This window comes from Pan troglodytes, chromosome 4 (assembly GCF_028858775.2).
Source record: "Pan troglodytes isolate AG18354 chromosome 4, NHGRI_mPanTro3-v2.0_pri, whole genome shotgun sequence".
In the NCBI taxonomy this organism is placed as follows: domain Eukaryota; kingdom Metazoa; phylum Chordata; class Mammalia; order Primates; family Hominidae; genus Pan; species Pan troglodytes.
The window spans coordinates 135,918,397-135,941,103 of record NC_072402.2 but is presented as its reverse complement, the minus strand read 5'-3'; the positions used below and the strand labels follow the sequence as shown (position 1 = coordinate 135,941,103).

The 22,707-nt window shown below is 41.7% G+C and overlaps 1 protein-coding gene across 1 annotated transcript in view; it reads left to right on the top strand.

The window, feature by feature from the left end:
• Positions 1–325: 325 nt before the first annotated feature.
• Positions 326–22,707, top strand: part of CDC23 (cell division cycle 23) — a 25,663-nt gene continuing 3,281 nt past the window's right edge. Inside the window, exons 1-13 of the mRNA XM_517953.8 lie at positions 326–698; positions 787–859; positions 7,170–7,307; positions 11,702–11,744; positions 12,416–12,521; positions 12,625–12,757; positions 15,070–15,247; positions 15,329–15,426; positions 15,575–15,656; positions 20,962–21,115; positions 21,231–21,350; positions 21,684–21,759; positions 22,086–22,147. Coding sequence (XP_517953.2) covers positions 538–698; positions 787–859; positions 7,170–7,307; positions 11,702–11,744; positions 12,416–12,521; positions 12,625–12,757; positions 15,070–15,247; positions 15,329–15,426; positions 15,575–15,656; positions 20,962–21,115; positions 21,231–21,350; positions 21,684–21,759; positions 22,086–22,147 — 1,424 coding nt within the window. The 5' untranslated portion in view covers positions 326–537. The remainder of the gene's footprint in view (positions 699–786; positions 860–7,169; positions 7,308–11,701; positions 11,745–12,415; positions 12,522–12,624; positions 12,758–15,069; positions 15,248–15,328; positions 15,427–15,574; positions 15,657–20,961; positions 21,116–21,230; positions 21,351–21,683; positions 21,760–22,085; positions 22,148–22,707) is intronic.

Genomic DNA, 22,707 nt, shown 5'->3' with positions numbered 1-22,707 from the left:
CGGGCTACCCGGGGTAAGAAAGGGTAGACAAAGAGGAAAAATCCTCCACATGGGGCGATACATTCTCCTATTTTAAGGAAGAATCCAGAGGCTACCATGCATCTTTCCTAGCATATACATCACTTTGTCATTATCTGGTACAGAGTCGGCCCTGAAACTACACCCTTTCTATTTTTCATCCAATCACATCACCCGTGAAAGGCACTCTCCCTTCTCCACCCTTTCTTGCCCCTACTCCCACCCCTAGCTTCCCAGTTTACTTTTCCCAGTCACTCATTCCCCTCTTCCCCGCCCCGCCCAGAGGTCGTGGCTTCTCCCTCGCCCCGCCTATTTTCTAATTTTCCCGCCTCAGTAGCTCTTGGCCATTTGGGGATGTAGTTGTTTGTTTTCCCCCGCCTCTTCGTGACGTTTCAGAAATAAGACCTATGACTGGTTTTTCCGGAGCAAGAGCCGGCCAATGACAGGCAGATATTTTTGGTGCAGATGGGCAGCCAGTATTATCGCCGATGATTGGCTGGAGTGGCTCGAGTCGGGAAAATGGCTGCGAGTACCTCCATAGTTCCGGTGGCTGTGACGGCGGCAGTGGCGCCTGTCCTGTCCATAAACAGCGATTTCTCAGATTTGCGGGAAATTAAAAAGCAACTGCTGCTTATTGCGGGCCTTACCCGGGAGCGGGGCCTACTACACAGTAGCAAATGGTGAGATGTTGGAGTGGGAAGGGACGGGGCTTGGATCCTTGGCCTTGGGGGGCTTGTCGAGCTGATCTAGTTTGTGTGGGTGTTCCAGGTCGGCGGAGTTGGCTTTCTCTCTCCCTGCATTGCCTCTGGCCGAGCTGCAACCGCCTCCGCCTATTACAGAGGTAAGGACATGTTTACAGTGAGCGCTCCCCATCAACCCAGGGGTGTGCCTCAAGAGCCACTGAGTGCCCTGTCACTGGAGGAGAGCAAACTGCTTAGCAGAAATGTTTGTAGAGGGAATTCAGGCATTCAAAGAGCTGAGTGTTTTAAATGATTTTATCCATTTAGTTTTCTTGAGCTTTGAAAGACTTGGTGGTGCTCTTATTTAAAGCTGGGGAGAATTAGTAAACAATTACTGCTTATGATTTCAGCCTTTTAGGGCTTATAGCCAAACCTAGACATAAGAGTGCCTCATAATAGTAAATATTATTATAAGGAATTATTATAAGGATATCTCATAATAAATACCCAAAAGGATGAGAAGAATCAAAAGTTTTGGTCTGGCGCGGTGGCTCACGCCTGTAATCCCAACACTTTAGGAGGCCGAGGTGGGCGGATCACGAGGTTAGGAGTTCGAGACCAGCTTGGCCAACACGGTGAAACCCCGTCTCTAGTAAAAATACAAAATTAGCCGGACATGGTGGCGCGCGCCTGTAATCCCAGTTACTCGGGAGGCTGAGACAGGAGAATCGCTTAAACCCGGGAGGCGAAGGTTGCAGTGAGCTGAGATCGCGCCATTGCACTCCAGCCCGAGGGCAGAGCGGGACACTGTCTCAAAATAAATAATAAATAAATAAAGTTTTTACAATACCTACACTGTTGTCTGATCAGCATAGCAAATAATGGTTAAGTTTGGGTGCTGGATTGAGACGACTCTGGGTTCAAATGACCTTTGGCAACTTAACCTTCTGAGCCAGTTTCCTCATCTGTGCAGTGACGATAGTAATAGTATCTACTCAATGGGGATATTGAGAGAAGTCAATGAGATAATAATATAGACCGCTTAGAAGTGTGCCTGGTGCTTGCATCTATATTTCGGTCAAGTTCTTTATTAGCAGCACCAATGTGGGCAAATGATTTCTAAGTGACAGCCTTCTCATCTACAGATAATGTTAATAATTGCTGCGTTTTCAAGAAGATTAAATAAAGCAATAAGGATAAAGCATACGGTATACTCTTAGGTAAATTTTTTGAGTCAATGCAGTTTATATTTGTCTCATTAGCTTTTACTCTTGTGCCCACTTTCATAATGCCTAGGCCCATCGTTGGTCCTGAATAGGATAAATAATTGTTTTTGTTGTTTAAATTTTAGATTCAGGGGTTACCTGTGCAGATTTGCTACATGGATATATTGGATTCTGAGGTTGGGCTTCAGTTGAACCCATCATCCAAATAGTGAACATAATACCTGATAGACAGTTTTATTTTATTTTACTTTTTTTTTTTTTTGAGACGGAGTCTTGCTCTTGTTGCCCAGGCTGGAGTGCAATGGCATGATGGCTCACTGCAACCTCTGCCTCCCGGGTTCAAGCAATTCTCCTGCCTCAACCTCCCGAGTAGTTCGGATTACAGGCACCCGTCACCACGCCTGGCTAACTTTTTGTATTTTTAGTAGGGACAGGGTTTCACCATGTTTACCAGGCTGGTCTGGAACTCCTGACTTCAGGTGATCCACCTGCCTTGGCCTCTCAAAGTGCTGGGATTACAGGCGTGAGCCACTGCACCTGGCCAGATAGTTTTCACCCTTTGCTTTCCTCCTTCCCCACTTTTGGAGTCCCCGGTGTCTGTTGTTCCCATCTTTAAGTCCGTGTGTACCCAGTGATCAGCTTCCACTTGTAAGTGAGAACATGCTGTATTTGGGTTTCTATTTCTGTGTTAATTCACTTTGGATAATGGCCTCTAGCTGCATCCATGTTACTGCAAAGGACATGATTTTGTTCTTTTTTATGGCTGTGTCGTATTCCATGGTGTATATGTACCACATTTTCTTTAGTGCACCATTGATGGGCACCTAGATTGATTCCATGTCTTTGCCATTGTGAATAGTGCTGTGGTAAACATGCGAGTGCAGATGTTTTTTTGGTAGAATAATTTATTTTCCTTTGGGTATATACCCAGTAATGGGATTGCTGAGTCAAATGGTAATTCTGTTTTTAGTTCTTTGAAAAATCTGTGAACTCTGTTAGTTCAGAGGCTGAACTAACTTAACAGTTCCACCAACAGTGTATAAGTGTTCCCTAAATAGGATAAATAACTATTGAATGAGTAAATAAAGCATATTTATTGAGAAGTAGAGCCTCAGTAAATATCACCCTCTCCTGAGGGTTTGTATTATATACAGGGATTTTACAGACATTGCAGAAACCTGACCATTATTGAATTATTGTAAAGTATTAGCTATTGGTTTGTTGAAAAGCTTTCAGTTTGCTGTGAGAATGATTGATTCAGCAGCCTCTTTACCAATTTGTTGTGTACTTAGTGTTTTCAGGTCTTCTCTAGGGACTATCTCTGAAAAACCCCAGAGTAATGTTTTGATCTAAAGTGTAAACTAGAGTAAACCTTAAAACTGTGATTTATTTACTTTATTTTGTTTATTTATTTTTTTGAGATGGAATGTTGCTCTGTCACCCAGGCTGGAATGCAGTAGTTTGATCTCGGCTCACTGCAGCCTCTGCCTCCCAGGTTCAAGGGATTCTCCTTCCTCAGCCTCCTGAGTAGCTGGGACTACAGGCGTGTGCCACCACACCCAGCTAATTTTTTGTATTTTTAGTAGAGATGGGGTTTCACCGTGTTGGCCAGGCTGGTTTGAACTCCTGAACTCAGTTGATCCACCCACCGAGGCATCCCAGGGTGCTGGGGTTACAGGTGTGAGCCACTGTGCCTGGCCAAAACCGTGAATTTTTTTTTTTTTTTTTGAGACGGAGTCTTGCACTGTTACCCAGGCTGGAGTGCAGTGGCTCAATCTCGGCTCACTGCAACCTCCACCTCCCAGGTTCAAGCAATTCTCCTGTCCCAGCCTCCTGAGTGGCTGGGATTACAGGTGCATGCCACAACACCTGGCTAATTTTTTTGTATTTTTAGTAGAGAGGAGGTTTCACCATGTTGGCGAGGCTGGTCTCGAACTCCTGACCTCAAGTGATCCACCCCTCTCAGCCTCCCAAAGTGCTGTGCTGGGATTACATGCATGATTCACTGCTCTCAGCCATAACTGTGATATTTAAAGTTATTAAAATGCAAGAGTATTATGCTTGCTCAATCTACGTAGTAGATGTTTGTTATAGCTTACTCTCAATTTTTTTTTTTTTTTTTTTGAGACGGAGTTTTGCTGTATTACCCAGGCTGGGGTGCAATGGCCCGATATCGGCTCACTGCAACCTCTGGCTCCTGGGTTTCAGTGATTCTCCTGCCTCAGCCTCCCGAATAGCCGGGATTACCGAGTGTGCCACCACGCCTGGCTAATTTTTGTATTTTTAACAGAGACGAGGTTTCACCATGTTGGCCAGGCTGGCCTCAAACTGCTGACCTTAGGTGATCCACCCACCTCGGCCTCCCAAAGTGCTAGGATTACAGGTGTGAGCCACCACACCCGCCTTGCTTACTCTCAGTGTTTTATAAACATTACCAAAGAAGCATGTCATATAAGGCCTTAAACTCGTTATCCTTTGTCTTGGACTTGAAGCTTTTCTTTTCTTTTCTTTTCTGTTGCCCAGGCTGGAGTGCAATGGCATGATCTCCACTTACTGCAACCTCCACCTCCCAGGTTCAAGTGATTCTCCTGCCTCAGCCTCCCAAGTAGCTGGGATTACAGGTGCTCACCACCACACCTGGCTAATTTTTTGTATTTTTAGTAGAGATGGGGTTTCACCATGTTGGCTAGGCTGGTCTTGAACTCTTGACCTCAGGTGATCCACCTGTCTTAGTCTCCCAAAGTGCTGGGATTACAGGCATGAGCCACCACACCCGGCCCTGAAGCTTAGCTTTTCTGAATATAAGATGTGACTAGGACCAATTGTGGCTTCTTGGTTTAAAAACTCAACCTGGCTGAGCATGGTGGCCCATGCCTGTAATCCCAGCACTTTGGGAGGACTGCTTGAGGCCAGGAGTTCCAGACCAGCCTGAGCAACATAGTGAAACCATGTCTGTACTAGAAATACATGGTGGTGCGGTGGCACGCACCTGTGGACCCAGTGACTTCAGAGGCTGAGGTGGGAGGAGGATCACTTGAGCCCAGGAGGCTGAGGTTGGAGTGATTTGAGATTGCGCCACTACACTGCAGCCCAGGAGACAGAGTGAGATCCTGTCTCAAAACGAAACAAAACTCAGCCAAATGCTAAATGCCTCTAAATTACATGTAATTTTCAGTAGAACATTCCAGATTCTTCCCATAAGCAAGAATGAAACAAAAAAATTTAAGATTATATAATCCAAATAGTAAAACTTTCTGAATTATAAGGATATATCGACTGTTATGAATATATTTTATGCTGGGCCTATAGTATGCATGTATACATAGTCTTGTATAATCTGAATGCTTTTCATTATAATCCATTTTGTTTTCCTGATGATGCCTTTCTTGATTTTTTTGTCCCATTCAACAATAACAAGTATTTCTTACTCAAAAAGGCATAATGCAGGTGAAAGAGTTGGGGGGAAAGAAATAAACAAGTGGTGAGTTGATATGAGAAGGGCCTCCAGAATCCTAAATCAAATGGTCGTATTTAGGACATGTTGATCTAATGAAGAAAGCACTGAATATGTTTTGGTTCCAGTTTTGTTCTGGTGATATTTGGGGCAAGAAAGATGAGGAAAATACAGTTATTCAAATTTTAATTAACTCATCCTTAGAATTTGGAGGATTGGGTCGGGCGTGGTGGCTCATGCCTGTAATCCCAGCACTCTGCCGTGAGTTCAAGGCGGGTGGATCGCTTGAGGTCAGGAGTTCAAGACCAGCCTGGTGAAACTCCGTCTCTACTAAAATGCAAAAATTAGCCAGGCATGGTGGCGGGCGCCTGTAATCCCAGCTGCTAGGGAGGCCGAGGCAGGAGAATTGCTTGAACCTAGAAGGTGGAGGTTACAGTCAGCCAAGATCTCACCACTGCATTCCATCCTAGGCGACAGAGCGAGGCTCTGTCTCAAAAAAAAAAAAAGAATTTGGGGGATTGAATTTTTGTTTTTTGTTTTTTTTTGAGACAGAGTCTTGCTATGTCACCAGGTTGAAGTGATGTGGCGCGATCTTGGCTCACTGCAACAAGGCTCAGTCTCCCGAGTAGCTGGGACCCCCGGCACATAGTACCATGCCCAACTATTTTTTTGTATTTTTAGTAGAGGCAGGGTCTCGCCACGTTGCTCAGGCCGGTCCTGAACTCCTGAGTTCAAGCCATCCTCTTGCCCTGGTCTCCCACAGTGCTGGGATTACAGCCACTGTGCTCAGCCACGGATTGTATGTTTTTAACTTAAATGTGACATTATCTAATTTTTTTTTAACATAGAGAATTATAGCTGTGTTCTGTGCCTTCAGCAATACTAAATTATGACAAAACTTTATTGAAGTACAAAAAATATAAGTAATTGCACGTACATTGCATTTATGTAGGAATGTAAAAGACAGGAGAAGGAATAGAATGCCAGTATTAATGCTGGATATTTTATGTGACTCACATTTTCCTCAAGTCAAATCTGTAAGGTCAGTATTATTGGCTTCATTTTACAGATGAAGAAATGGATGCTAAGAGAAGCTAAGTAACCTCCCTACCAATGTCCTGAAACCAGGAAATCAAAAAGTCAGAATTTGAATCTAGGTCCTTAACACCAAAGCCTATTCAACTTTCTACTACATTTATAGAAACAATACACATTTATGAGTGTGTTCGTTTAGTTTTTTAAAGTTTTCTTTTTTCTCCATCTTTTTGTTTTGAAAAAATTAGAAAGAAAAACTTGGCCGGGTGCGGTCGCTCATACCTGTAATTCCAGCACTTTGGGAAGCCGAGGCAGGCAGATCACTTGAGGCCCTGAGTTTGAGACCAGCCTGGCCAACATGGCGAAACCCCATCACTACTAAAAATACAAAAATTAGCTGGAAGTGGTGGCGCACACCTGTAATCCCAGCTACTCTGGCAGCTGAGGCACAATAATCGCTTGAACCTGGGAGGCAGAGGTTGCAGTGAGCTGAGATTGCGCCACTGCACTCCAGCCTGGGTGACAGAGTGAGGCTCTGTCTCAAAAAAAAAAAAAAAAAAAAGAGTTCTACGGGCTTACTTGGTAATAAAATAAATATATAAAATTATATATATATGCATCTACATATTCTAGGTTTTTAGGAGGAAGAAAACAATCATTTTTCTCTTACATCTTGAAATTAACGAATATACTTTTTAGATTTGAAGTTTTGTTGTCCTATTCCCAACCACTTACATAAGCTTGTTTCTTTTTTAGGAAGATGCCCAGGATATGGATGCCTATACCCTGGCCAAGGCCTACTTTGACGTTAAAGAGTATGATCGGGCGGCACATTTCCTGCATGGCTGCAATAGCAAGAAAGCCTATTTTCTGTATATGTATTCCAGATATCTGGTGAGGGCCATTTTAAAATGTCATTCTGCCTTTAGTGAAACATCCATATTTAGAACCAGTGGAAAAGTTAAATCTTTTAAATAGCTTAGCAGTGGGCCACTGAATGAATGTACTTTATACATAGCAATAATAAAAAAAAGATATCATAAATAAAGTTAAAAAGGATGGTAGAGAAGAAAATATTCTTAGGAATGACTAACAGAATAAGTAACAACCTGATTATTTACTTTAGGTTATATAAGGTTCTTCATGCCTGTGAATTAATATTATTGTGTAAGAATTAAGTTAAAAAGCCTGGGCTGACTTTTAAATTTATAAATTCATTTATCATGTTTATAGTATATTTATTGTTTTTCTTTCATGGCTATTAAAAAGTATGACTGTAAAGGGCAATGCAAGTAAACCAACTTAATACTGTATTGAATAATAAGTACAATTTATTATTTTACTTTGAAACATTATGAATTTACTTTCCTACTTTTTCTTAGTTGTTATCTATATAAATTGATTAAAAAAACATTTTATATACTTCTCATTTCCTAGTACAGGTTGAGTATCCCTTATTTGAAATGCTTGGGACCAAGAGTATTTCAGATTTCAGATTTTTTTCAGATTTTGGTATATTTGCATTATACTTACTGGTTGAAATAAAAAATGCTGCAGTGAGTGTCATTGGTGCTTTGAGTGTCATTGTTGCTGAAAACGTTTTGGGTTTTGGAGCAATGCAGATTTCAGATTTTATGATTTAGGTTGATCAACTATTAGCATAGCTTGTATTTGTCAAGCATGGTAAATTCTTGCAGTTATGGACTATGTTTAAGTCATCTTTTTTTTTTTCCAATTTACCATTTTAACATTTTTAAAGTGTACAGTTCAGTGGTATTAAATGCATTCATAATGTGCAACCATCACCACCACCCATCTCTAGAACATTTTTTATCTTGTAAAACTAAAATTCTATACCCATTAAACAATAACTCTCCATTTTTCCCTTTCCCCAAGGTGGACCCCTTGGCAACCACTATTCTATTTTCTGTTTCTATGATCTGGACTACTCTAAGTACCTTACATAAGTGGAATCATGCAGTATTAGTCTCTTTGTGACTGGCTTATTTCACTTACCATAATGCTGTCAAGTTTCATCCATGTTGTAGCATATATAAGAATTTCCTTTTTTAAAGTTTAATAATATTCCATTGTATTTATATACCACAGTTTGCTTATCTCCATGAGTTTAAGAAAGATATTTTGAAATTATGGGATTTAAAAAGTTAATCTTTCACATACAGTCTATACCTGTGTAGAAGCACTAATTTGGATGAGTTATGGTAGAATAGAACCAGCATTTGCTGAAGTTTGGGATAAAATAAAGTTCCTTAAGGCAAATATATAAAATATAAAAGGAAGCCTGGGAGGCATGGTGAAACCCCGTCTCTACAAAAAATACAATAATTAGCCAGGTGTGGTGGTGTGTGCCTGTGGCCCCAGCTACTTGGGAGGCTGAGATAGGAGGATCGCTTGAGCCCAGGTGGTGGAGGTTACAGTGAGCCAACATTGTACCACTATACTCCAGCCTGGGCAACAGAGCAAGACCCTGTCGCCAAAAAAAAAAAGAAAGAAAAAGTCCGGGCGCGGTAGCTCACGCCTGTAATCCCAGCACTTTGGGAGGCAGAGGCGGGCGGATCACGAGGTCAGGAGATCAAGACCACGGTGAAACCCCGTCTCTACTAAAAATACAAAAAATTAGCTGGGCGCAGTGGCAGGCGCCTGTAGTCCCAGCTACTTGGGAGGCTGAGGCAGGAGAATGGCGTGAACCCGGAAGGTGGAGCTTGCAGTGAGCCGAGATCATACCACTATACTCCAGCCTGGGCGACAGAGCGAGACTCCGTCTCCAAAAAAAAAAAAGAAAAAGAAAGAAAAAAGAGAGTCTGAATGTTTACTTTGCTTTTTAACCTTTTATTTGAAAATGATTCCAAATTGACAAGTTGCGAGAATAAGAATAGTACAAAGAATACTTATGTACTTTTTTTTTTTTTTTTTGAAATGGAGTCTTTCTCTGTCACCCAGGCTGGAGTGCAGTGGTGCGATCTCAACTCACTGCAACCTCTGCCTCCCGGGTTCAAGCCTTTCTCTTACCTCAGCCTCCCAAGTAGCTGGGACTACAGGTGCATGCCAGCATGTCCAGTTAATTTTTGTAATTTTAGTAGAGATGGGGTTTCATCATATTGGTCAGGCTGGTCTCGAACTCCTGACCTCAGGTGATCCACCTGCCTTGGCCTCCCAAAGTGCTGGGATTACAGGCGTGAGCCACTGTGCCCGGCACTTCTGTACTCTTTATAGTTTTGCCTATTGTGAACATTAATCCTATTTGCTTTATCATTTCTCTCTATCTCTACACAATGTGTGCATACACGTGGAATTGTTTTACTCTGAACCATTTGAGAATAAGTTGCAGATATCATCATTCTTTAACCCAAAGGCTTTAATTTGTTCTCTTTAGAATAAGGACATTTTCTTAAATAACCACAACATAGTTATCAACTTTAGTAAATTTCACACCATATTGTTAAATATGGCATTTGATACTATATTCAATCTATTATTGAATTCCAATTTTTTTTTTTTATTTGAGATGGAGTCTAGCTCTGTCGCCCAGGCTGGAGTGCAGTGTTGTGATCTCAGCTCACTGCAACCTCCGCCTCCCAGGTTCAAGCGATTCTCTAGCCTCAGCCTCCTGGGTAGCTGGGATTACAGGTGCTCGCCCCCATGCCCGGCTAATTTTTGTATTTTTTAGTAGGGACGGGGTTTCGCCACGTTGACCAGGCTGCTCTGGAACTCCTGACCTCAGGTGATTGGCGTGCCTCGGCCTCCCAAAGTGCTAGGATTACAGGTGTGAGCCACTGCACCCGGCCGAATTCCAATCTTGTCAATTGAGCCAGCAGTGTCTTCTATAGCATTTCCCCCTCAGTACAATCTAGAATCAGTTGTCATGTCTCTTTAATCTCCGCTAATCTGAAACAGCCTTATTTGTCTTTTATGACATTGACTTTTTTTGAAATTTATAAATCTTCCCTCACTGTTTCTTTTCCTTTCTTTCTTTTTTTTAATCAATAGAGTATTTTTTAGAGCAGTTTTAGATTCACAGCAAAATTGAGCAGAAAGTACAGGAGTTCCCATATACCTCCTTCTCCCCTCTCACAGAGGTTCTGTCACCATCAGTATCCTGCACCAGTGTGATATATTTGTTGTAATCAATGAACCAGTATTGACACATATCAACAAAAGTCCACAGTTTACATTAGGGTTCACCCTGTGTTGTACATTCTGTGGGTTTGACTTCTTTTCCCTTTCCATTTCCCCTTCCTTTCCTTTCCCTCTCTCCTCCTTTTTTCACATATTCTTGGTATGTGAATCTTTCCCTTTTGTTAATAGAACATTCTTCATTTTGGATATGTCTGATGTTTTTTCACAGGGCATCGCATCTAGTGTTACACAATGCCTTTAAGCCCCTCACTGCTAATGTTAATTTTGATCATTTGATGAAGATGTTATCCATTTTCTCCACTGTGTAGTTACTGTTATTTCCCTTGCAACTCATCAACAGTCTGTGCGGATAACACTTTAAGACCATGCAGATATCTTGCTCCTCATACAAATTTTTCTCTAAATTTAGTATTCATTGTTAATTTTTATCTGAAGCAATCTTTACTATAATGTTTCAAAATGATGATTATCTACTCTAGCATTCTGTCTACATTTACTACTCAACGCTTGGCATTCTACTTTAAGAAAGAGCCTTCCCTCCCTTTCCCCATTTATTTATCTATTTAGTATCAGTATGAACTCATGGATTCCTATATTTTTAATTGTACATAATTCATTACTTAATTATTTTGGTGCTCAGATAACTCCAGATTTGGCCAGGGAGCCCCTGAAGAGTTATTTGAAATTAGTGACCAGCTGGGCGCAGTGGCTCACGCCTGTAATCCCAACACTTTGGGAGGCCAAGGTGGGCAAATCACTTGAGGTCTGGAGTTCGAGACCAGCCTGACCAGCATGATGAAACCTCGTCGCAACTAAAAATACAAAAATTAGCCAGGCGTGGTGGCGGGTGCCTGTAATCCTAGCTACTCGGGAGGCTGAGGCTGGAGAATCACTTGAACCTGGGAGGCAGAGGTTGCAGTGAGCTGAGACCACGCTACTGCACTCCAGCCTGGGCAACAAAGCAAAGTGAGACTGTCTCAAATAAATAAATAAATAAATAAATAAATAGTGACCAAAAGTCGATGCCATTTTGGTTGAACTTGGCCCTTTAGGTAGGATCAGGATGCTAGTTTTAAAGTATGTTTTAGAATAAACTGAAAAAAGACCTATTTGTTGATTTTCTCTTACAGTCTGGAGAAAAAAAGAAGGACGATGAAACAGTTGATAGCTTAGGTACGAATTTTTTTCTTTTACCTTTTGACCTAAAAAACAGGGTTGCAAACTTAAATGCCTCCAACAGCCAGGCAGGTAATATGAATGGTCTGAGGATAACCATTACAAATTGGAAAGCACCTGGCTTATCTCAGCTACCTTGTACCCAGCTATAGCTGAGGGCTGTCTTGGGGGAATCTGGGGTTGGTATTGTGATGGCTTTCTTCCCTTGGCCCTACCCTGTTCCCTGCAACCTGAAGCTAGAAATTTAGAGTTTTATTTGAGGTTTTTGATTTTTAAACATTCATAACGAATTCAAATAAAAAAAAAAAACTGTGTGGGTCTAACAGAATGACTGTAAACCCATTAGTAGTTGCAATTTCTGGAATACAGTAAATGAGTTGTGTAAGATATCATTGGTACCTTGTGTTTGCTAGAGGTTTCAGGTGTAACTTTCGTTGATGCTAAAGAGAATATCTATGCATATGAAAATGAGCTGGGTACAGTGGCTCACACCTATAATCCCAGCACTTTGGGAGTCTGAGGCAGAAGGATCACTTGAGCCCAGGAGTTTGAGACCAGCCTAGGGAACATAGCGAGACCCTGTCTCTAGAAAAATAAATAAATAAATAAAATAAGAAAATGAAAACCAGCATCCTAACCTTAGAACAGAGACTCTGTTTCTTTCCTAGGCCCCCTGGAAAAAGGACAAGTGAAAAATGAGGCTCTTAGAGAATTGAGAGTGGAGCTCAGCAAAAAACACCAAGCTCGAGAACTTGATGGATTTGGACTTTATCTGTAAGTGTTACAGTAATTTGGAACTTTCTGTAACATATTCTCCTGAGTAGAAAGCAGCTATTAAATAGCATTAACTTCTGTGATTGTTTCTTTTTTTTCCCAGGTATGGTGTGGTGCTTCGAAAACTGGACTTGGTTAAAGAGGCCATTGATGTGTTTGTGGAAGCTACTCATGTTTTGCCCTTGCATTGGGGAGCCTGGTTAGAACTCTGTAACCTGATCACAGACAAAGAGATGGTAAATTGTGATGAGCTATGTGAAAAACCCTCTGCTTCAAGCCTTTTGTAATTCTGTAGTAATATAGGGGTGGGGAAAGTTTTGGCAGGCCTTTGGTTATAGTTCTCCCTTTGCTGCGCCTCTGGTGTCTTTTCGCTGTTTTGGAAGTAAGTCTTTGTTTGAAAGACTGATGACTAGCTCTTTTTCAGTAGTTGCTGTTGGATTTGTATCCAGTTATACTAGAATATTTTTTTCATATTCATGTTTTCACATTTCAGTTCTATTGTGACTTGTTTTTGTTTTTGTTTGAGACGGAGTCTTGCTCTTTCATCTAGGCTGGAGTGCAGTGGTGCGATCTCGGCTCACGGCAACCTCTGCCTCCCAGGTTCAAGCAATTCTTCTGCCTCAGCCTCCCAAGTAGCTGGGACTACAGGCACGCACAACCATCCCCAGCTAATTTTTGTATTTTTAGTAGAGACGGGGTTTCACCATGTCGGCCAGGCTGGCTTCGAACTCCTGACCTCAGGTGATCCTCCTGCCTCAATCTCCCAAAGTGCTGGGATTACAGGCATGAACCACCACGCCCTTACTTATTTTATAGACTGAATATTATTGTAGTTTGTCCCCTAATCCCAAAGATGCTATAGGAAAGGTTTCTCTGCTATCAAGAATTGTATTAAAACATTATGGCCAGGCACGGTGGCTCATGCCTGTAATCCTAGCACTTTGGGAAGCCAAGGTGGGTGGATCACCTGAGGTCAGGAGTTCAAGACCAGCCTGGTCAACATGGTGAAACCATGTCTCTACTGAAAATATAAAAATTAACCAGGTGTGGTTGTGGATGCCTGTAATCCCAGCTACTCGGGAGGCTGAGGCAAGAGAATCACTTGAACTTGAGGGGCAGAGGTTGCAGTGAGCCCTGATGGTGCTATTTCACTCTAGCCTGGGCGAAAGAGCGAAACTCTGTCTCAAACAAACAAACAAACAAACAAAAAATTGTTCAGGCCTCTTCTGAGCTGTCATGGATTCTGTAAAGATTCAGAAATTTGCTTATTAAAGAAATAATGTATACTAAGTTGTTCTTAAACTCCAGTCATTTTATTAGCCATTAGTAGAGGACATTGTCTATAGTGTTTATTTTGCTGTTCTTCAGTAGTTAATGGAAGCAACAATACACTTCCTTTTTTTGGCCTTAAAGTCTTGTTGATTTCCCCCAGTAATGATTTATGTCACTAAATCTGTATCTGAAATCTTATCTTGGTTTACTTTTATTCACCTATGTGTAACTGCCTACTAGACTTTCATTGAAGGTTTGTTAAACAATCTCTGGATTCAAAATAGCAAAACCAAATTCCTTGTCTTGCCTACTAAATTATTTCTCCCAACTTGATAGACTTTTACTAGCACCGCTATTAACGACATCCAGTCTTGACATATTAGAGTCATACTTGTGTCTTCCTTTTCTCTTATCTGCCTTTATCTAGTCTGTCATGAGACATAACCATAGTTACTTTCTTGTATACATCTCTTTCTCTTGGTTTCCTTTATCATCTCAGTTGTCATCTCAAATTTGGATTACTTATAAGTAATGGGTACTTTCTATCTAGGGTTCCCATATTTATACTTCCATTTCCAAGTCATCTGCATACTGTTTCCAAACTATTTCTTTCTTTTTTTTGTTTGTGGAGATGAGGTTTCACTCTCTTGTCAGGGCTGGTGTCAAACTCCTGGCCTCAAGGGATCCTTTCCCATAGCCTCCCAAAGTGCTGGGGTTGCAGGCTTGAGCCATTCCACCTGGCCTGTTTCCAAACTTATTCTTAAAGCTCCCATGTCATCATGTCATTCTCTTACTGAATATTTGCAGTGGTTCCCTATTGTATCCCATTATCTGTTGTACCCTAGGATGCGCTCTACCAGTTCAGTTTGATTTTTCTGCTACTTCCCAGTACATAGCCTCCCCGCAAACCAAGCTAGTTTCTTTGTCCTACTCACTCACAATCATCATGACTGTTTTGCCTCTCCTTATGCTATTACCCGTGTCTAGACTATTGTCTTCTTTCTCTTCCTCTCCCCTTTTGTATTCAAATCCTACCCATTCTCTAAGACTCACCTCAAATCCTGTCTTTTCTTTGGAGCCTTTCCCAACTAGGCTATTCCTCCCTATTATGCTTGTAAGTCATATTCAGTTAATTGGACTGTCCTGTTTTCATTACTAGGTGTTCTAATAAAATTTTAGTGATAAATTCCTTTAGATAATAAAGATAGTTCCTGGATGTTTGTTTGAGAGAGAGGTCAAGTTATATTAAGTGTGTCCCTCTCTCTCCTGCTGCCAGCTGAAGTTCCTGTCTTTGCCAGACACCTGGATGAAAGAGTTTTTTCTGGCTCATATATACACAGAGTTGCAGTTGATAGAGGAGGCCCTGCAAAAGTATCAGAATCTCATTGATGTGGGCTTCTCTAAGAGCTCATATATTGTTTCCCAAATTGCAGTTGCCTATCACAATATCAGAGGTGAGTGAATAAAGACAATGAAATACTATCAGACCCTGACAGGTGCATTGTGCTGTTTTCTGAACTATCTTCTTTCTGCAGATATTGACAAAGCCCTCTCCATTTTTAATGAGCTAAGGAAACAAGACCCTTACAGGATTGAAAATATGGACACATTCTCCAACCTTCTTTATGTCAGGGTGAGCTGCTTCCCTTGCTTGGATTTGATTAAGCTCTTTTGTGCACTAATCTCCTGGGTTGGATTGTCACCCACTTGTATTAGCTACAGGAAAAATAATTTAGGGAGTTCTTTTTTCATGCTTATATTGTCTTTTTCTTTTATCCCAGAGCATGAAATCGGAGTTGAGTTATCTGGCTCATAACCTCTGTGAGATTGATAAATATCGTGTAGAAACGTGCTGTGTAATTGGTAAGAATTAACTACATTTTTTCTTTTAAGATTTATATTTATTATAAGTAACACATGTGAAAATAACCACAATTAGCTAGGGATGGTGGTGCGTGCCTTTAGTTTCCTCTACTCAGGAGACTGAGGCGGGAGGATCGCTTGAAAGCCCAGATGTCAGGGCAGCAGTCAGCTGTGATCACGTCACTGCACTCCAGGGCTGGGCAACAGAGTGAGAGCCCATCTCTTAAACAAACAAACAAACAAACAAACAAGCAAACAAAAACTCAATAATACAAAAGTGCCAAAGGTAACAAATACATACCATAGAATGTGAAAGCTCACTGATTAATCCTACTCTGAAGATTGTTTGGTGAACATGATTCCAGGATATTTTTCTGTGCAAATATTAAAAATGTATGTGTAGGGGCTGGGCGCGGTGGCTCATGCCTGTAATCCCAGCACTTTGGGATGCCAGGGCAGGCAGATCATGAGATGAGGTATTCGAGACCAGCCTGGCCAATATGGTGGAATCCCATCTCTACTAAAAATCCAAAAATTAGCCGGGTGTGGTGGCATGTGCCTGTAGTCCCAGCTGCTTGGGAAGTTGAGGCAGAAGAATCACATGAACCCGGGAGGTGGAGGTTGCAGTGAGCCAAGATCGTGCCACTACACTCCAGCCTGGGCGATAGAGTGAGACTCCGTCTCAAAAAAAAAAAAAAAAAAAGTATGTATTACATGTGTATGTCTATATTGTTTGCTTGCCAAAACTGTATCATTATACATAGTGCTATCTAACTTCCTTTTTTTAACTTAATGATATATCTTTGCCATCTTTTCATGTTAGTACATTTAAACTTGTATTATTTTTGATGACTAGCATTTTATAGATGTACTTTTTTTTTTTTTTTTTTTTTTTTGGAGACGGAGTCTCGCTCTGTCATCCAGGCTGGAGTGCAGTGGTGCCATTGGCTCACTGAAAGCTCTGCCTCCCGGGTTTACACCATTCTCCTGCCTCAGCCTCCCGAGTAGCTGGGACTACAGGTGCCCGCCACCACGCCCGGCTAATTTTTTGTATTTTTAGTAGAGACTGGGTTTCTACTACTACAATGATTCTTTTTTATTAAACATATTTTTAACAGTTCTTTTTAAAACAGAGACAGTTAAAATCAAAGGAAGCCAGGCATAATTACTAGCTTCAGTAGTCTTAGTGACTTGGGAGGCTGAGGCAGGAGATGGCCTCAGCCCAGGGTTCGAGTCCAGCCTGGGCAACCCCATCTGGCTTTAGACAGTGAGACCCTGTCTCTATTTAAAAAAAAAAAAAAAAAAAAAAAAAAAAAAAAAAAGAAAGGAAAACAAAAGGCCAGGCGTGGTGGCTCACACCTGTAATCCCAACACTTTGGGAGGCCAAGGCAGGTGGATCACGAGGTCAGGAGATCGAGACCATCCTGGCTAACATGGTGAAACCCCGTCTCTACAAAAAATACAAAAAATTAGCTGGGCGTGGTGGCAGGCGCCTGTAGTCCGAGCTACTCGGGAGGCTGAGGCAGGAGAATGGTGTGAACCCTGGAGGCGGAGGTTGCAGTGAGCCGAGATCGTGCCACTGCACTCCAGCCTAGGCGACGGAGCGAGACTCCATCTCAAAAAAAAAGGCCGGGCACGGGGGCTCACAGCGCCTGTAATCCCAGCACTTTGGGAGGCCAAGGCGGGTGGATCATAAGGTCAGGAGTTCGAGACCAGCCTGGCCAACATGGAAACCCTGTTTCTACTAAAAATACAAAAATTAGCTAGGCGTGGTGGCAGGCACCTGTAATCCCAGCTACTCGGGAGGCTGAGGCAGGAGAATTGCTTGAACCCAGGAGGCGGAGGTTGCAGTGAGCCAAGATCATGCCACTGTGCTCCAGCCTAGGCAACAGTGAGACTCCATCTCAAAAAAAAAAAAAAAATCAATATATATGAGAAGAATAATTATTTAGAAGCTTCTTTTTTCTTTCTTTTAATAATCATTCGAGGTGAACTCCTTAATGAATTGTGTTTTTTTCCTTAATATATCCATAATGCCCAGTAAAATTTCTGCATACAGTCAATAAATGTTTGTTGAATTCAGCCCACCTACCTTAAAAATCAGAGCGGGGAACATTAGATACGACAAAAAATAATACGCTAGCTTTCATATTATAGCCAGTTCAGAGGAAGTGAAAAGGAGAAAGAAGGATGGAGAGAAGAAAAGGAAACTGAGAGAATGAGACAATCTTAAGAGTAGAGATGGCAAGAATCTCCTACTTGTTTAGTCCTGGCTTCTTTTGCTTTTATGTCTTGATGTGACTTGCTCCCTTCTGTACCTGTCAGTCACAGTCTCTACTTGAGCGGCAGCATTTTATTTTATATATATATGTATATAATATATATTATATAATATATATAATATATAATATATATATTATATATTATATATAATATATATTATATATATTATATATATATTTTACATATATGTATACTGCAGTATAGCATAGTTAAGCTTTGGACTCTGAGCCAGATTGCCCAATTTTAAATTCTGGTTTAGATACTAACTAGCTGTGTAATCTTGGACAAGTTACCTAACCTTCTGTGCTTTAGTTCCTTCATCTGTAAAAGGAGAATAATAAAATGTGAGCCACTGCGCCTGGCCCATAAAGGAGATTTTTTAAAGTGCAGGGTTTCTTTTGCTTGCTGTACCTTTCCCCCTTTAAGTTACTTGTGTTAACATGTTCTCATGCCACATTAAAAGGAATATGTATGTATACATATGCAAGGTTTAATGGGCTGCTTGCTTTACAAAAATAGGATATTATATACATACTCTGCATTTTGGTTTTCTCATTCAACAATATTTCATGAAAATCCTTCTTAGTCTTGGTGTAGCTCTTCATTCTTTTTAAAAAAATATATAGCTTAGGCCAGTGCAGGGGCTCAGCACTTAGGGAGGCTGAGGCAGGAGGATTACTTGAGCCCAGGAGTTCAAGACCAGCCTGAGCGGGTGGATCACCTGAGCTCAGGAGTTCGAGACCAGCCTGGCCAACATGGTGAAACCCTGTCACTACTAAAAATATGAAAATTAGCCGGGCGTGGTGGCGGATACCTGTAATCCCAGCTACTCAGGAGACTGAGGCAGGAGAATCGCTAGAATCCGGGAGGCGGAGGGTGCAGTGAGCCAAGGTCGTACCATTGCACTCCAGCCTGGGCGACAAGAGCGAAACTCTGTCTCAAAAAAAAAAAAAAAAAAAAAGACACCAAAAAAACACATAGTTTTATTGAGGTATAATTTACATACCATAAAATGTTAAGTCTACATTTCAATGAGTTTTTGTAAATTTATGCAGTTGTAACCATTACCATAATCCAGTTTAGAATACTCCATCACCCCAAAAAAGTTCCCTCGTGTGTATTTGCAGTCAGTCCCATTCCCATCCCCCAGCAACCACTGCTTTGCTTCTGTATAGTTTTGCCTATTCCAGGAATTTCATATAAATGGATTCTTGCAATATTTAGTCTTATTGTCTGGCTTCTTTCAGTTAGCTTTTTTTTGAGACAGGGTCTCTCTCTGTCACCAGGCTGGAGTGCAGTGGCATGAATTCCTGGGCTCAAGCTTTCTCCTGCCTCAGCCTCTGGAGTAGCTGGGACTACAGGCATATATCACCACACCTGGATACTTTTTATTTTTAGAGACAGGGTCTCACTATGTTGCCCATGCTGGTCTCGAACTCCTGACCTTAAGTGATCCTCCCGCCTCAGCCTCCCATCCATTAGCATGCTTTTGAGGTTCATCCATATTGTAGCATGTATCAGTAGTTCCTTTTATTGCTGAGTAGTATTCCATGTTTGGATATGCCACATTTTGTTTATTCACCAGTTGATATAAGACAGATGGCTCTTATACTTTCTTCAGCTGAAATCTTTCACTTCCACTTTTTAAGACCAATGAGAATAGAACTGCTTTGATTCTTGTGTGAGAGGGAAACTTAGAGCACTACCTTTTTTTTTTTTTGGAGACGGAGTTTTGCTTTTGTTGCCCAGGCTGGAGTGCAATGGTGCGATCTTGGCTCACCGCAACCTCTGCCTCCTGGGTTCAAGCGATTCTCCTGCCTTAGCCTCCTGAGGAGCTGGGATTACAGGCATGTGCCACCATGCCCAGCTAATTTTGTATTTTTAGTAGAGACCGAGTTTCTTCCTATTGGTCAGACTGGTCTCAAACTCCTGACCTCAGGTGATCCGCCTGCCTTAGCCTCCCAAAGTGGTGGGATTACAGGCGTGATCCACCACTCCTGGTCAGAATGCTACCTTTTTAACCCTTGAGGTACCTGTTTTTTTTTTTGAGACAGAATCATACCTCTTTTTTTCCTTTTTTTTTAAGATGTTGTTTTGCTCTATTACCCAAGCTGGAGTGCAGTGGCACAATCTCAGCTCATTGCAACCTCTGCCTCCCAGGTTCAAGCGATTCTCCTGCCTCAGCTTCCTGAGTAGCTGGGACTACAGATGTGCGCCACCATGCCCGGCTAATTTTTGTATTTTTAGTAGAGACAGGGTTTTGCCATGTTGGCCAGGCTGGTCTGAAACTTCTGACCTCAGGTGATCTGTCCACCTTGGCCTCCCAAAGTGCTGGGATTACAGGCGTGAGTCACCGTGCCCAGCCTGGGTACCTCTTTAGAAACCTAGGCTCCAAGGAATATAGTTTGAAAACCACCAATGTAAAGCATAATCTAAGAAAATGTGTATATAGGCCAGATGTGGTGGCTCATGCCTTTGATTCCAGCACTTTGGGAGGCTGAGGCAGGAAGATCGCTTGAGCTCAGGAGTTTGAGACCACCCTGGCAACATAGGGAGACTGTCTCCACAAAAAAATTTAAAAATTACCCCGGCTTGGTGGCATGTACCTGTGCTCCCAGCTACTTGAAAGCCTTATGTGGGAGGATTGCTTGAGCTCAGGAGGTTGAGGCTGCAGTGAGCTGTGATTACACTACTGCATTCCAGCCTGTGTGACAAAGCAAGACTTTGTCTCAGAAAAAAAGAAAGAAAGAGACTGTGTATATAAATGCTGTATCCAGGTGATATTAAAAGGAATAAAAACTTGCAGTGTTTAAGAATACTTTTTTTTTTTAACCGGAATGTGTGACAGATGAAATATATTTCCCAAGGGAATATTTCCCTTTTGTACAATTTGGGTGTTTTGCCAGGACTTTAGAGGGAATGGGTTATGGTTTCACGCCCATTTGGTGGAATGCTATCTATTTTAATGGACTTTTATTTTTACCTTTCTGATTATTCGTTTTTTTGTTTGATTTTTAATCAGGCAATTATTACAGTTTACGTTCTCAGCATGAGAAAGCAGCCTTATATTTCCAGAGAGCCCTGAAATTAAATCCTCGGTATCTTGGTGCCTGGACACTGATGGGACATGAGTACATGGAGATGAAGAACACGTCTGCTGCTATCCAGGCTTATAGGTGATTATCTATAGGTGGTGAGGTAGAGCAGATTGCTGTGGTTAGGAGCCTCTAAGCCTGCAAGTTGCCAACCTTGATTCTGCCTTCTTAACAACCTGTCTTTTCCATTTCTTAGACATGCCATTGAGGTCAACAAACGGGACTACAGAGCTTGGTATGGCCTCGGGCAGACCTATGAAATCCTTAAGATGCCATTTTACTGCCTTTATTATTATAGACGGGCCCACCAGCTTCGGTAAGCCTGGTCACTTGACAATGCGTCTGATATGGGAAGGGCTAATAACTTTTTTTTCCTCTTTTGATAGCTATTGACAAATCACAGTGGATGGTTTTGACTCTTGGGGATCTGAGGTTAAAGTTGCTGAATGCTGTTTGGTTATTTTCATTTAGTATATTTCACTAATGGGTTAATAGTATAATTATGAACACAAAGTAATCTATTATATGGAGCATCAGGTTAAAGACCAGTTGTTGCATAGATTTGAAATAGTGGTGTACTGGTTCCTCAAGAGAGAACTTCAGTTTCTGTAAAAAGTCTTTGCTCAGACTGCCTGTTCTTCTTTCTCAGACCCAATGATTCTCGCATGCTGGTTGCTTTAGGAGAATGTTACGAGAAACTCAATCAACTAGTGGAAGCCAAAAAGGTACCTTAAATTGGGTCCTGAAGAATTTGAGTGGAAATCTGCTGTTTAGATGAAGGTTGGGCTATCTGTGCTCTAATTTTTTCCTTATTCTGATCTAGGTGCATAGGAAAGTCTGAATATTTATAGATACATAGTCTGAAAGCAAAGCTGGGCCAAGGTCATCAGTGGGAATGTCAGTGTGTAGCCTAGACCTATCAGAACTAGTAAAAATGTCTTGCATTCTATAAATCTGAACTTCTGGGAGGCTTGCAGGGTCTTAACCTTCATATGATTTAGTTGTGGCACATGGGACAATGGTCAAAATGACCAGTTTATTTTTTTGACAGTGTTATTGGAGAGCTTACGCCGTGGGAGATGTGGAGAAAATGGCTCTGGTGAAACTGGCAAAGTGAGTGAAAGGAGTGAAATGCTATTGATATTTCTGTTGGCTTCTCTGGGATGGTGGGTCCTGCATGGTCTAGAGCCTCCCATACACCCATCATTCTACACAGGTGTAGGGATGTAGCAGGGTGTGTGAATGCTGGTTTGTGAATGTAGCCATCTTGTCCCTAGAGAATGCCACTTCTGGCCAGGTGCAGTGGCTCATGCCTGTAATTCTAGCACTTTGGGCGGCTGAGGGAGGTGGATGACCTGAGGTCAGGAGTTCAAGACCTGGGAGGTGGAGGTTGCAGTGAGCCGAGATCGCGCCATTGCACTCCAGCCTGGGCAACAAGAGCAAAACTCCGTCTCAAAATAAAAAAAATAAAAAGAGAATGCTACTTCTCTTGAAGGAGGGCCGTTGCTTTCCTATTAAAGCAAGAGATCAAGATTGATTTGAAGAAAGGATAACATTTTTGTGTCAGAGTACTCTAGGAAAACTACTTTCAGTATTAATTTCCTGCTAAGGGCCAGAAAAATTAGGAATAACTCAAATAGTAGGCAAAGAGGTTCTTAAATGTAGAGAGGTTC